A 14288-nucleotide genomic window follows, 5' to 3' on the forward strand; every position below is an offset into this window, starting at 1 on the left:
TATAGGGCACATGCCTGGAAGAGGCCCTCTCTCAGCTCAGAGGGGGCATGCTCGGAAGAGTCCCTTTTTCTGCTTTTTTCTTTTAACAGTGGGGGTCTGGGAGGCGCTGGTAGCGCTACCCAAGCTTTTTTATGGGGCCCAGCGATGCATTATTCAGCCCCTATTCATCTCATCCAATTTTCAATAGGAGATGTGCTTTATCAGAGCTTGCCCCTGTCTAGCAGATTAATGAGGTTCACAACTAAGCCCTCTAACATTCCTGAAATACAAATTTTCACTTCTTTGGTTATCACTGGCCAGAAGGTGGCGACAGTCTGTACTGATGCATTTGCTTCTTAGAACTGGCTATGAATGAGGTAATCTGTGCTACCAGGTGATGCCATATAGTATATTTATATATCATCATCATCATCATTTATTTATATAGCGCCACTAATTCCGCAGCGCTGTACAGAGAACTCATTCACATCAGTCCCTACCCCATTGGAGCTTACAGTCTAAATTCCCTAATACAGACACACGCTCACACACAGACACAGACAGACAGGGAGAGACTAGGGTCAAAAGTCTCAGCTCAAATCCTGGGGCTGTGATTATTTTCCCCTTTCCCAGGAATGCTGATTTAAATTCACTAAACTGCTAAAGTAAATATGAGAAGCAGTAAGAAAAGTAAAGGTGTCAGAATATGTATGTAGTGTTACTTAAAGTACAATTCAAACCTGCCTGTGACAGCCCAAATACATAGTGGCAGTGGGGACAAGAGAGTGCTTGCTACTTTATTCAGGCACCTGTTAGATGCAATCTACTAGAGACTGTGTCTAACCAACAAGTCAAGATAGACAGAATGTCATATTTAGAAAATAGCACATATTGATATTTTATATTAATTTATGAAAAAAGGGACTATTCCTTGGCAATATGACACTATGCAGAGACAGATCAAGAATGAAACACTGCATACACACTCAGTGGTCACATTATTAGGTATATACCATACTTGCCAACTCTCCCGGATTGTCCGGGAGACTCCCGCATTTTGCGAGAGTCTCCCGGACGAGTGTGGCAATCTCCCTGATAGGACGTGGGAAAAAATTCAGTTTAAACGCCGCGATTCACCCGGAATCGCGGCGTTTAGCTCCGCCCCGCTGTAAAATGACGCGATTTGCATCATTCCGTCACGGGGGCGGGGCTAAAATGACGTGATTTCGCCGCCCCGCCCCCTGCACGCCCACGTCCCAGCCGGCATCTCCCGGAAAAAGAAAAAGAAATGTTGGCAAGTATGGTATATACCTTTCTAGTACTGGGGAGGACTCCCTTTGCCCCTGAATTCTTCATGTCACAGATTCAAGAAGGTGTTGGAAGCATTCCTTACAGATTCTGCTCCATGGTGACATTACAGCATTACGCAGTTGCTGCAGATTTGTCAGCTCTACATTCATGCTGCCAATCTCCTATTCCACCACATCCCAAAGGTGCTCTATTCAATTGAGATCTGGGGGTAAATGTATCAAGCTGAGAGTTTTCTGGCGGGTTTGAAAAGTGGAGATGTTGCCTATAGCAACCAATCATGTTCTAGCTGTCATTTTGTAGAATGTACTTAATAAATGATAGCTAGAATCTGATTGGTTTTTCAAACCCGCCGGAAAACTCTCAGCTTGATACATTTACCCCCTGGTGTCCGTGGAGACCATTAGAGTACACAGACCTCATTGTCATGTTCATGGAACCAGTTAGATGATATGTGTTTGTGATGCTTGAAGTAGCCATTAGAATGGGTAGACTTTAGCCATAAAGATATGCACATGGTCAGCAACAATACTCAGGCAGGCTGTGGCACTTAAACAATCCTCAAGTGGTATTAAGGGCCTGAAGTGTGTCAATAAAACATTTCTCACACTATTACACCACCAGCAGTCTGCACCGTTGACAAGGCAGGATGGATTCATGTTGTTTTTGCCAAATTCTGACTTTACCATCTGGATGGCTCAGTATAAATAGAAATCTATCAGACCAGGCAACATATTATAAATCTTCAGCAGTCCGGTTTTGTTGAATCTGTGCCCACTGTGGTCTTCTGCTGTGGTAGCCCACCTACTACAGGGTTCAATGTGCAGTGTATTCAGAGATGCTCTTCTGCATACCACCAATGTAACACATGGTTGTTTGATTTGCTGTTGCCTTCCCGTTAGATAGAACCAGTCTAGCGATTCTCCTCTGACCTCTCTCAATAACAAGGCGTTTTCGCCTATAGAACTGCCGCTTACTGAATGTTTTTTGTTTTGCGTACCGTTCTCTGTAAAACTATCAAAACTTTTGTGAGGGACAAAAGTTAGCCCTCCCTAGGTGAACTATCACCTACCACTACTACCTACTTACTTTTGGAAACCAAATATGTCTCATGATCTCTTGCTTTAAAAATGAGGAAGTACCCAGATTTACCCTCTAGATGAAAAGATTGAGTTGCGAGGAACAGTTTGTTTGGTTCCTACTCATTCCAACACTGACCACCCAGATTGTCACTGAAAGTAGGGTTTTAGCAATGGTAAAATACACACAGTACCATTTTTACTAAGCTCCAATTATCAGGTAAAAAAAAATAAGCTTGTGAAGCATTAAGAACATGCTTGCCAACTCTCCCGGAATATCCGGGAGACTCCCGCATTTTGCGAGAGTCTCCCGGACTCCCGGGAGAGTCTGGCAATCTCCCTGATCTGCCCACTTCCTAGTGAAGTGGGCAGAAATCGGTTCAAACGCGATTCACCGGGAATCGTGGCATTTGGCCCCGCCCCCGCTGTAAAATGACGCTATTTGTGTCATTACATCACGGGGGCGGGGCTAAAATGACGCAATTCCCGAGGCCCCGCCCCCTATACGCCCACCTCCCCCTTGCAGCTCCCAGAGGAAATGTATTAAAGGTTGGCAAGTATGATTAAGAATGTCATATGTCAATGTACAATGGGGGTATATTTACTAAACTGTGGGTTTGAAAAAGTGGAGATGTTGCCTATAGCAACCAATCAGATTCTAGCTGTCATTTTGTAGACTGTAGTAAACAAATGATATCTAAAATATGATTGGTTGCCATAGGTAACATCTCCACTTTTTCAAACCCACACTTTAGTAAATGTACCCCAATGTATCTATTCAAAGGACATTAATGAGTTTGCAAGCTGTGTAAAACAAATAATTATATTTTTGTTACCAATTTCTAAATCTGTCTTAAATATTATGTGCTTGGAGTGGGAAAAAAAAGAAATTTCAAATGTATGCACCAACATTAACTGTCTGATCATTTTAACAAAGAGAATAACATTAGTTCCTAATTAAAAAGGAAAACTATTTATAAGTTTGCTATGTGAAGTTTCTTCTTCACATGTGACAGACTTTCCCAGTAGAATTATCTATTGATGAAAGATTTCTTTCAAGTCTTAACATTTTTTTTTTTAAAATGCATGAAGGTTCTTGTCTACTTTGCAGCAAATCAAACATATTTTCCAAAGCCAAGTTTAACTTGATGTATTAAATGAATGCAAACGCCAGATCCCTGAACTGCAACGATGGCAAATAACTGCAAGACGGCTTGTGTAATAAACACGTTCTAAGAACACCAAAGGACAGAGATATAAAAAGGGGGTAGATACACATAGACACGCACATTAAAGACATTTTAAAATAAATACCTGTCACGGAGCTGTCCAAATTATCCATACTAGAACCTGGAGTATGCTCTAAGCCTCTGAGAGGTCTGGTAATTTCATCTTCATTATCCTCTTCCCCAGTATCTTGTAGATCTTTTTCCAAGTCTGATATAAAAGCTCCAGACACGTATCCCATTGGAGGTACTGGGGCCAAAGGCGGCTGGTTATTGCTCTGTAAATGCCTATAAGGTGAGATATAAAACATTGTTTAAAACTGAATGCAACAGAATGGTGAATTTTATATGACTTGCTACAGCAATGTAACACGACTGCCAATTATCAAGTGTATGCAAATTAGTTGGACAGAATTATGCTGTTGTATATTTATAAGAAAATGGATTTTGTTTTATGTATTATTTAACGGCAAGAACATGATTAAATTATTCACTAATTGAACTAGCAAAGTTTTCGTTCTGCTCATTTAATGATGACGAGAGTACTTTATAATTGGAATAACACTAAACAAGTGCAAAATATGAACCTGTTGTATATATGTGGCAATATCTATTTTCAGGTACGTGATTCATTATCCAGAAATCTGTTCTACAGACAATTCAGAAAACCAGAATGTTAAAAAGTGAATAATTCCTGATATTTGGTGATAATGTCATACACGCAGACATGGGGGCTAAGGGCTTGTTTTAGTGTAGAATATAACGATAAACTTGCAACCACAAAATTGGAGCGTACCGTGTGTATTTCAAGCTGTATGTATCTTATGCTACAGGACTGGCTGTAATTTTGAAAATTGAATAAATAAATAACGTGTGCCATCATTTTAAAATAAGTAATACCCATTTCACACTGCCTAAAAGACCCGGGTATTTGCCAGGGCGAGCCCCGATGACCTGGGTCTAGGCTAAGTGTGAAAAGGGGTCCCTGTATCTACCTGGGTCGGATGACACGGGACTTTTGTAGGGTTATTCCTGAGTCCGACACAGGTAGCCTATAGTGTGAACAGTGAGACCCGGGTATGTCAACCTTGGTCTCACCGACACCCATTGAAAAGCTTAAAAAAAAAAACATCACAAGAGGAGCCAATCAGAGCTCCTCTACTGATGTTGCCATGGAGACGCAGGCAGACCCATGTTCAATGTGAACACAGTCTAACCAGGTATCTGGCAGGGTTGGAGGATCTGTCCCCCTGGCAATATCCCGGGTTCATGTACCCAGGATATTGCCGGGGTGGCAATCTGAAAGTGGTATAACCAACACCATAATTGCACTCAGTTTTACTACGCATACATGGTAAAACAAACAAAAAACATATTTTTGTTGCCCAGAGTTGTCCAACTCCAATATAGGTCCTATATATATAGGTCCTAAACTTTTCCTCCTACAGTCACTGTGAGGAACAATTTAATGAACAAAGGACGGCCATTGGCAGTATGGAGTAACACATGGGTACTTTTTTTTTAAATGTATTTAAACTTATTTTAGACATGGTGCTCCAAATCCTAGAAGAAACTGATACAGAAGAATTCAAGACATAAGCAATTCGGATAATAAATCCTGTATCTGTATAGATCATTTTAAACAAATGAACAATTACTTGGATACTATTTGTTTTCACTTTGACATGTTCTCCACACAATTCTATTTCTGATATGTTCATATCATTTATGTTATCAATATATAATCATTTTATAAATGTATTCAACAGGAAATATTTGAGAGTTACAACGAGTCATTATGGAACGTATACGAACAATGGAGTAAAAAAAAAAACCTGGGTTTATTTACTAACAAAGGGAAAAACTACTATTAATCTTTCACCAATTAACATTGACCAATCTAATGCAAGATATACAATGAAAGCCAATGTCTCATTGGTTGTTATAACTTACTACAAACTTGCATTTTGCTACTATGTTTGTAACAAATGCCACATACATCATTATATTAATTACAGAGCATCTATAACCAATGATTAATACTTTTGTTAAACACTACCTGGATGTAATTTTAGCTATGTCATTACAAATTCAATACAATTTCAGCTAAGTAAATGGTGCAGTGGTTATCATCGGGTGAGACCAGACTTCTGTACAGGACTCGGTTAGAGACACGGTGGATATACAATATCAAACCAGAGAAAAACAATACCGTGACATAAATTTGTTACATTGATTGGAGGGCACCACCCAACATTCAAAAAAAAAAAATATTCAGAAAAATGTTTTAATGATAGTTGTCTCTTTAATTATTCCGGGTGGTTTTTAACATAATATATTTATTGACGTTAATTTTTCAGCCAACACTCCTTTTCTCGCATCGATACCGCAGACAAGTGAGGAGGATATTTTGACCTGACTGTCTGATTTACTGCTTCCCATTTTTGACATATATAAATTATCCATTTAATTGCAACAAATTCCCATGATTTGTAAGTCTAATCACATCTGCAGTATATGTATCTCTATATAATAAATCAAATTATACAGTAGTCACCTTCATTGATCTGCCCTTCAAACTAAATTATTTATGATAATAAAACACCATGCACGTATAAATTTGTTTAATTAAACTGTTAAACTGCAAAAGATGACATGAGATACGTACACAGTGTGATTATAGAAGACTGCACTTGCTAAAGTTTTGGACCAGAAATGGAAAATGAAACTATAAGCTTATATGTTTTCCAGATAGAAAACAAAAAAATCTCTTTTCATCGGTATAATCTATCCCACCACCTGCCGCTGCCGGCTGCACCTGATGCTGCATGGGGCATAAAAGCCTGGGAAGGTTTGAATGTGAGCTGTGAGCAGTATAGCGTTGTCAATAAAGTTGAGTGTCCATGCATGACCGCTGTCCGATCACATGGACAACCTTTCACCGCTAAGCATTCATTTTCATTTCTCCATGCTGAAGCATCAGGGACAGGCTTCGGAAGGGGGTGACTATCTCAGGAACTACAGGTATCTCTTGCCAGATAGAGAGGAAAATAATTTTCCTTGGTGGTCTCGTTAACACCAAATTACAGATTTTCAATTAAGATGTGCAAAATGTTGAAGGAAATAATTGCTTATATTGTATTAAATTGATAATATTTAGGACTTGAACCTATTTGCAAATCAGATTGGTCATTTGTTGTGTTTTCTACTGTATAATTAGATTTAATTTCTCAAAAGCGGATTTAGAAGTGCAGTAAGTTGTCGTAAAGGTTCCTTATGGATATTTACCAGGTTTGCTTTGTAATGTCAAATTGGTACGCTCGTGTCAGCTCATCCAGGTGAGCCTGCAGCATAGGTTGCATCTCCTCCCTTGGCGATGGCGTCAGCGTTGCTGTAGACTGCTGTCCAAATGAGATAGCCGGAGAGGAGGCCACCCCGCGTACTGGTGGTGTGGGGACCCGATCATCATCTTCCTCCAGCTCATCATCGGAGCCTTGGTGTAAGTATGTCTGCACAGGGAGGGGTGGGCACCATCCATCGCTGTCATACCTTACAAACACAATGCAGGGTCATTATCATCTTCATCTACAGCAATAACAGCTAATTAATAACTAGTTATTCGTTAAGGAATACCTTTTAGACTAAAACATTTAGACTAGATGGACTTATCACTAGTCTACTACCTGTATGAGATCTATTATGCCAAAATAATTGGGGTATATGGTTTCCAGATAAAAGATTTTTCTATAACCAGGCCTAAAATTTACTAAACTGCACCTAAAAATGACTCCTGTTTTACCCCATAGTTTTCCTGGCATTCCCCAATAAATTTGTAGCCGCGACTGTAGTTGCTTTTCCTTATTCCTTTTTTCAGAACTCTCTAGGTTGGATTTCCAGATAAAAGATCTCGTACCTGTATATTAAATTACATTTAGACCAAAAAAATAACTCCAGTAGAATAGTTATTGATTGGTCTTAGCTCTTCCTGATGCCTCCACAAAACCGACATCATTAGAAGCGAGTCAGTCTCTCAGGTTTTCAGAACGATTGACCATATTGGTCCAATAATTCTGTTTTCAGCAAATAGATTCATACATCTTTTATTACTGTTCTCCTACTGCCTTCATTATAAAACTATCACATTCTATTCACTTACATTTTGCATACCGCCACTTCTAAAATTTCCACTTCAACCACTGATTTCAACACCTTAAGGGGGAATTTAATTCCCCGTGATGAGCTGACAGACATCATGAGATTTTCATGTGCACCTCTATGGGGCCCGAAGAAATATTCATGACAACACCATGGGATGCCTTCTGGAGGCACTCCGCGGCACATCACAGTGGATTGAATCCCCACCCCTAAAGTCAATTTTGTTTAGAATTCCAAAACCTGTCAGCATGACATTCACACAAGGTTCATAAAAGGTTTTGCCTGTCCATAAACATCATCAATTACTTGCAAAATATGCAAATACACTTTACTGACCATTTAATTAGGAAACACAAAATAATCCCGCATGGCCCGAAAACCATTTTATATCCTTTTTTTCTTGTTGTTAATGCCACATATAGTAGAATACTTTTCTGAAATTCTGGTTCTTTTTTAAAGACAAATCTTGAAAATTACAGTGCACATCCTTAAAATGCATATGTTTGACACAGCTCAAAGCTAACATTAAGTGTTAAATATAAACATAAAGAATATAAAGAATTAATTCTCCGTGGGAATGAGAGATATCAAACTGTCCTCAGAATTTAAAAATAAACTCAATGTCTAGCCCGTTAAAACATAGTTTGAGAAGCAGCGAGAGTCTAGAAAGTAACATCAGTAACACCATAAAAGAGACATTTAAAAAGTAGGAAACAAAGTATGAATATATAATTACATACAACATAAAAATAGGCTAAAGTCAATCGTCTAGAACTACAATCCTATAATGCTGTTTCCACTCACAGCTAAAGCATAGTTGAATGACATCTGTTCTATTGATATTTTAAATAATAAGTTGATCTACAAATCAGTATTGTTCCTTGTGTTTCCTTATGATGGAAATGTATGTAGCACATGTGAAGGCTGGATTTCTCATACTTTTAAAACATCCCCTCCTGGGGATCCCAGAGGGGAGGTCATGTGACAAGTGTATAAGGGGGTCGTGCCCCCACTATGAAATCCAGAAATTCACTGCAGTGCATAGCTGGGGTGGGGCTTGTGACACAAAATTGCATCTTCAAGCCCCGCTTCCACCATGACCCGGGAGGATGCTTAGTCTTCCAGGAGTCAAGGAGGACTCCATGAAACTCAGAAGCCACCTAGAAATACTGGGAGAATAGGCAAGCATGGGTTTACTATACTTCTGCGTCCTCAAGTTTCAGGTTTGCTTTGCCCTTCCACACTGTATTAGTATATATGCATTTCAAATAACATTATTAACATCTATGTATAGACCTGGGGTGACAATAGCCTATTCATTCTTCTGTGTGGTGTGGTTGGAGTAAGACTTGGGATATTTAAGGCAAAATAACTATTGCCAACCCTACTGACCCTGCTTTCATCAAATTTCTTGCCCTTTCTTCCTCCTTTGGTCTTACTCAGTGGACCTCTTCTCCCACCCACTGTCTTGGTCACTCCCTTTTACCACGTTTTTTCTAATCTTTGTGATCTCTCTGATTTCTCTCTCTTTCTTTCCTCTCCCTGACCACCATCTCCTCCTCGTCGCCACTTGCCATACTGCTGAGCGCCTCTGGAGGAAATCTCACTCCCTGGCTGACTTCCTTCACTTCGAATTTATCCTCCCCTCCTACAGCTTCACCCTTTCCCTCACCAAACAATCCTTCTTTAAGTCCCTCATTTTTTCTCAGTCTTCCAATCCCCGCCGCCTCTTTACTTCATTCAACTCTCTCCTCTTCCCTCCCCTCTCCTATCCCACTCTCCCCCTCTGCCACCTTTTTCTCCTGCACAATTGAGAATATCAGACTTGATATCTCCTTCCCCGGTTATTCTCCTGCTTCTCCATTTGATCTGCCTTTCTCTAGCAACCAACTCTGGTGCTCCTTTCGCCCTACTTTGGGTGAAGAAATTCCCTCCCTTATTCTTTCCCTCCCCCCTCTACCTACCACCTGGATTCCATCCCTTCTGACCTCCTCCACAACCTCTCCCCTATTGCCTGCTTCTACCTTGCTCACCTCTTCAATCTGCCACTCTCCACTGGCATTGTCCCCTCTTCCATTAAACAGGCCCATACTCAAAAAAAAACAATCTTGACCCCACCTCACTTGCTAACTACTGCCCCATCTCACTTTTTCCCTTTGCCTCTAAACTACTTGAGAGGATAGTCTATAACCACCCTACTAGGCACCTCTCGGACAACTCCCTCCTTGTCCATCTCCAATCTGACTTCCGACCCCTCCACTCCACTGAAACTGCCTGGCCAAAGTTACTAATGACCACATCTCGGCTAAATCTTCTCCCTACTCATCCTCCTAGAACTACCAGCGGACTTCGACACCATCGACTACTCCCTCCTGCTGAAGAACCTTCTTTCTCTCTGCCTCTCTGGCTCTGTCCTCGCCTAGTTCGCCTCTTTATCTCGCCAAACGCTCCTACTCTGTATCCATTTCTGGTTCATCCAAACCCCCCCCCCCTCTGCCCTCCCTGTAGTAGTTCCTCATGGATCGGTTCTTGGACCTCTACTCTTTTCACTCTACACCACCTCCCTCTTCACCTCTTTTGGTCTCCAATAACACCTCTACACCGATGGAATTCAACTCTACATCTCTTCTCCTAATCTTTCCCCCCTGCTCCTCTCTCGTGTGTCTGACTGCCTTTCCACCATCTCCTCTTGGATGTCTTCACATTTTCTCAAAATTAACATTGCCAAAACTAAGCTTATTGTCTTCCTTCCTTCTAGATCTTCTTCCCATCTTGATCTTTCTATCACTATTAACAATACCACCATCTCATCTGTTCCCCAACTCCGTTGCCTGGACATCACCCTTGACTCCCCCCACTCCTTAGCCCCCCACATTCAATCTCTCGCCTAATCCTGTCTCCAACTCCGCAACATCGTTCGCAGCCGACCCTTCCTATTTCAGGATGCCACTAAAATCATTATCCATGCACTCATCATTTCCCATCTTGATTACTGTAACCTTCTCTTAACCGATCTCCCCCTCTCCTACCCGTCAGGTCTATACTTAGCGCGGCTACAAGACTCATCTTCCTCTCCCGATGCTCCTCATCTGCCTCCCCTCTCTGCTGTGCCCTACACTGGTTTCCTTTCCCCTACATAATCCTTTTCAAACTCCTCACCCTCACCTACAAGGCCCTCTCCCACTCCACGGCCCCTTACATCTCTCCAACCTCCTTTCTACTTACACCCCATCCCGTTCCCTGTGATCGGCCAATGACACTCGCCTCTCCTCCATTCTGATCACCTCATCCCACTCCAGAATCCAAGATTTTCCCAGACTACCCCCTCCCCCACCTCTGGAACGATCGCCCACGCTCCATCCGACTGTCCCCTAATTTGTGCACCATTAAACGGGCATTTAAAACGTACTTCTTCTTCAAAGCATAACAGTCATTCACCTAACCTGCTCTCCTTGCCTGATTTCCTCACCTCTCTCCTCTCCTGTCCCGCCTCTCGCATCTCTTGCGATTGATCCCCTCTGACTCCCCATTGTCCCTCCTGTCTGTTTGCCCTCAATTTAGGATGTAAGCTCTCACGAGCAGGGCCCTCGTCCCTCCTGTCTCTATACCTATTATTTTGCTCTATCTTCAATTTGTAAGCTATGTTTGGAGTTTTGAAGCCCTGGTATTTTTTGTTGCTCTGTATCTTTCTACCCTGTATGATCTACTGTCTGTATTTTGTACAGCGCTGCGAAAACCTTGTGGCGCCCTATAAATAAAAATGAATAATAAGAAGAAGAATTCTACTGGCTAAAGAAGCGAAATTTGGCTGCCAAATCAATAACCCTTTCTAACTACAACAGGGCTTGGTAAGGTAGTTAGCATTGCAACTTATGCAAAAACTTTGCAGATCTACTTGACCAGTGACAAAGCAATTCATCTCCACAAGTTGCCGTGTGTGAGGTTTGCTTCATACAATTGCAGCAACAAACAATATGCAATCGCAAACAACACAATTATGTTGCACACAACTTTGAAGGTTGCCTTCCTACTTCAAAATGTTCTCCACATTCTGAATTATTATTATTATTATTATTATTATTTAGTATTATTGATTTTTAAAGTGTCACAGTGCTTTTCTTCAGGACAGTGGAGAAAACAAAACATACATTAATTATGAACCTAGAAGAAAGTAAAATAAATGCAGATTTGCTAATCCTGTATTTTTAAATAGCCATAAAAATGGCTTTGCTGTCACTAAACATTCTCACTATGCAGACAATGATGTACCACAGATTTTCATGGTGGTTCCATTCAACAGGAGAAACCAATAACCACGGGGATGGCTAGTAACTGTTCTTGCCAAAGCATAGATTCTGACATTACTTTATAATATACATTCATTTTTCTTTAAAGTAGTTCTGCAAATAGCATGTGTTATATATGAGATGTTACATGAATTACTGGCTTCACAGGAAAAGCAATGGAAAGATATGGATACATGATAACATCTAATAGATGTCTAGAAAGAAGTACTTTTGTCACCAGGCAAATTTGTTACACTAATTTGAATGTATTGTTGTATAAATTGATTTTGGCAGATAACTTACACATTATCAGCAGTAATGATGAGATAAAAAAAAAACATTACAGAGATGTTATTGCTATTCAGATCTAAACTGATGATTGAAATGTTCATTGGTCTAAGCGCAGTGATCAAACATCAAGTGTTAGCTCTACGTCTTTCAGGGAATACAGATGAATGTATCAGACTGTATTGGCTGGTATCAATATTAAAATAATTATTATGAGGATGACAACCTAGTAATTACAAAGAGCATCACCAATGACAAGAAGGTTCTTAGTCAACATCACCCATATTGGCAGATAACATGTGTGGTATTCAGTACAGTCACATTAGGTGATCAATCCAATCCAAAAGTCCCTTTATTTGTCACTCCCACAATAATAAATCAACTACCTATATGCTCAACACAGCCAAATGTCTAATTGCCAGCCATTGGAAGCACCCAGAGGCCCCTTCATTACATCTACTGCACAATAAACTCTGGCATATAGCGGATATGGAGAAGAATACAATAATAAATCCCCCAAATTTACTGAATCTTGGTACTTAACCAAAAGACCAGCTTCCCCGATAACTCCATGCAAGGACTCTCAGACCTACACTTATGATATCCAAAATTCGGCTCAACTGCCCACAGAAGGGCGCCCCTGAAGAGGCCCCAACTGCATACCCTATGTGTTTCCAACTTATTATCCCATCCTCCTTCCTCCACCTCACCCTAAATTATATTTACGTTCTAAAATTAATTTTGTTTGTGTACCAGTTCATGACAGGTATGCTTTGCTTATTCCTGTCAGATGTTTATACTCCAACCTGATCTGTATTGCTATTCCTTAATTGTGATGTATTATTGTCTGTTATTGCCTTGGTACTCACAATGTTTATATTTCTATGAAAATTAACATAAAAATCATTAAATAAACTCCTTTATGCTGTATAAAAGCATGTATATTGTGACAGCTTCAGTGCAAAAACGGTGCAGCTGATTGGTCTGAATTATTTATTTATGCTACAGATGGGGTGTAAAAGGCCTCTGCTTTGATGTCATCGTTACTTGATGGAGATAATTCATATAAATCAAATACGACAGGGAATATTACAGTGCATTCATTAAATCGACAAGACTTTGGAACATCTCTATTACAGCAAAGCAAACTAACTAGCAAATGAACATGGCGTGAACATGGAAATCACAGTTTCTCTAGCACAAGCGACATTAACGACAGAGCTTTTAATCTGTTCCTCAAAAATCTTTCTTGCTGGTGAATACAATTTAAACTCGAATACTTAAAGTTTCCCATTTTCGTGTGAAGCCAAGTAAAGTGCCAGTTGTAATCACAGACAGATTATGCAAATCCTTACCCCACTTCCTGATGGTCTATCCCATAATGCTCTAGTTCCGTGCCTGGAAGTGGCTGGATTGGCGGTGGAGGTAATGGAACATTAGCCCAGTTGGAGCCATTATTTTTTTGAGACTTATTGCTGTTCTTGGTTTTCTTTTTCTTCCCTCCTTTTCCACCTATTGTTAAAAACCAAAACAAACTAAATATATAAGGAATACAACTATACTAAAACTGACAGAAATGATAATTCATTGGATTGCATGGAAAACACAAGAGAATCATCTCAGCTCTGTGTCAGCTCAGAGTGTTAGGTTCAGTCCTCATTAAATCCAGTTAAGTAAAGCTCAATCCGCTTTATAGTTAGTATCACGTGAGAAAACGAAAATCTTCTAACCCCTCAATACGACATTGATTTAATTATACAATATGCATGAGAATGTGGATGTCAGGTCACTAGGAGCCAGTGACATCACTGAGACAAGGGAACAGCCAGAAAACAGCTCAGTGATGTGACTGCTTCCTGGTGAACATGGTAAATGGCATTCTCATGAGTACTGGGCAATAAAACGGCTGCCTCCACCAGATCCCAGAGACGTCTATAGTTCCCAGTGACTTGATAGGCTGCATTCTC

General features: G+C 40.4%; 1 protein-coding gene across 11 annotated transcripts in view; it reads right to left on the minus strand.

The window, feature by feature from the left end:
* The window catches only part of ROBO2 (roundabout guidance receptor 2), a 368188-nt gene that overhangs the window by 13044 nt on the left and 340856 nt on the right, over positions 1-14288 (minus strand). For all 11 annotated transcript variants that reach the window (XM_075197088.1, XM_075197083.1, XM_075197082.1 and 8 more), the window contains 3 exons: positions 13677-13833; positions 6881-7141; positions 3681-3880 (listed from right to left, as the gene is read on the minus strand). In XM_075197088.1, coding sequence (XP_075053189.1) covers positions 3681-3880; positions 6881-7141; positions 13677-13833 — 618 coding nt within the window. The remainder of the gene's footprint in view (positions 1-3680; positions 3881-6880; positions 7142-13676; positions 13834-14288) is intronic.

This window comes from Mixophyes fleayi, chromosome 2, assembly GCF_038048845.1.
Source record: "Mixophyes fleayi isolate aMixFle1 chromosome 2, aMixFle1.hap1, whole genome shotgun sequence".
In the NCBI taxonomy this organism is placed as follows: Eukaryota; Metazoa; Chordata; class Amphibia; order Anura; family Limnodynastidae; genus Mixophyes; species Mixophyes fleayi.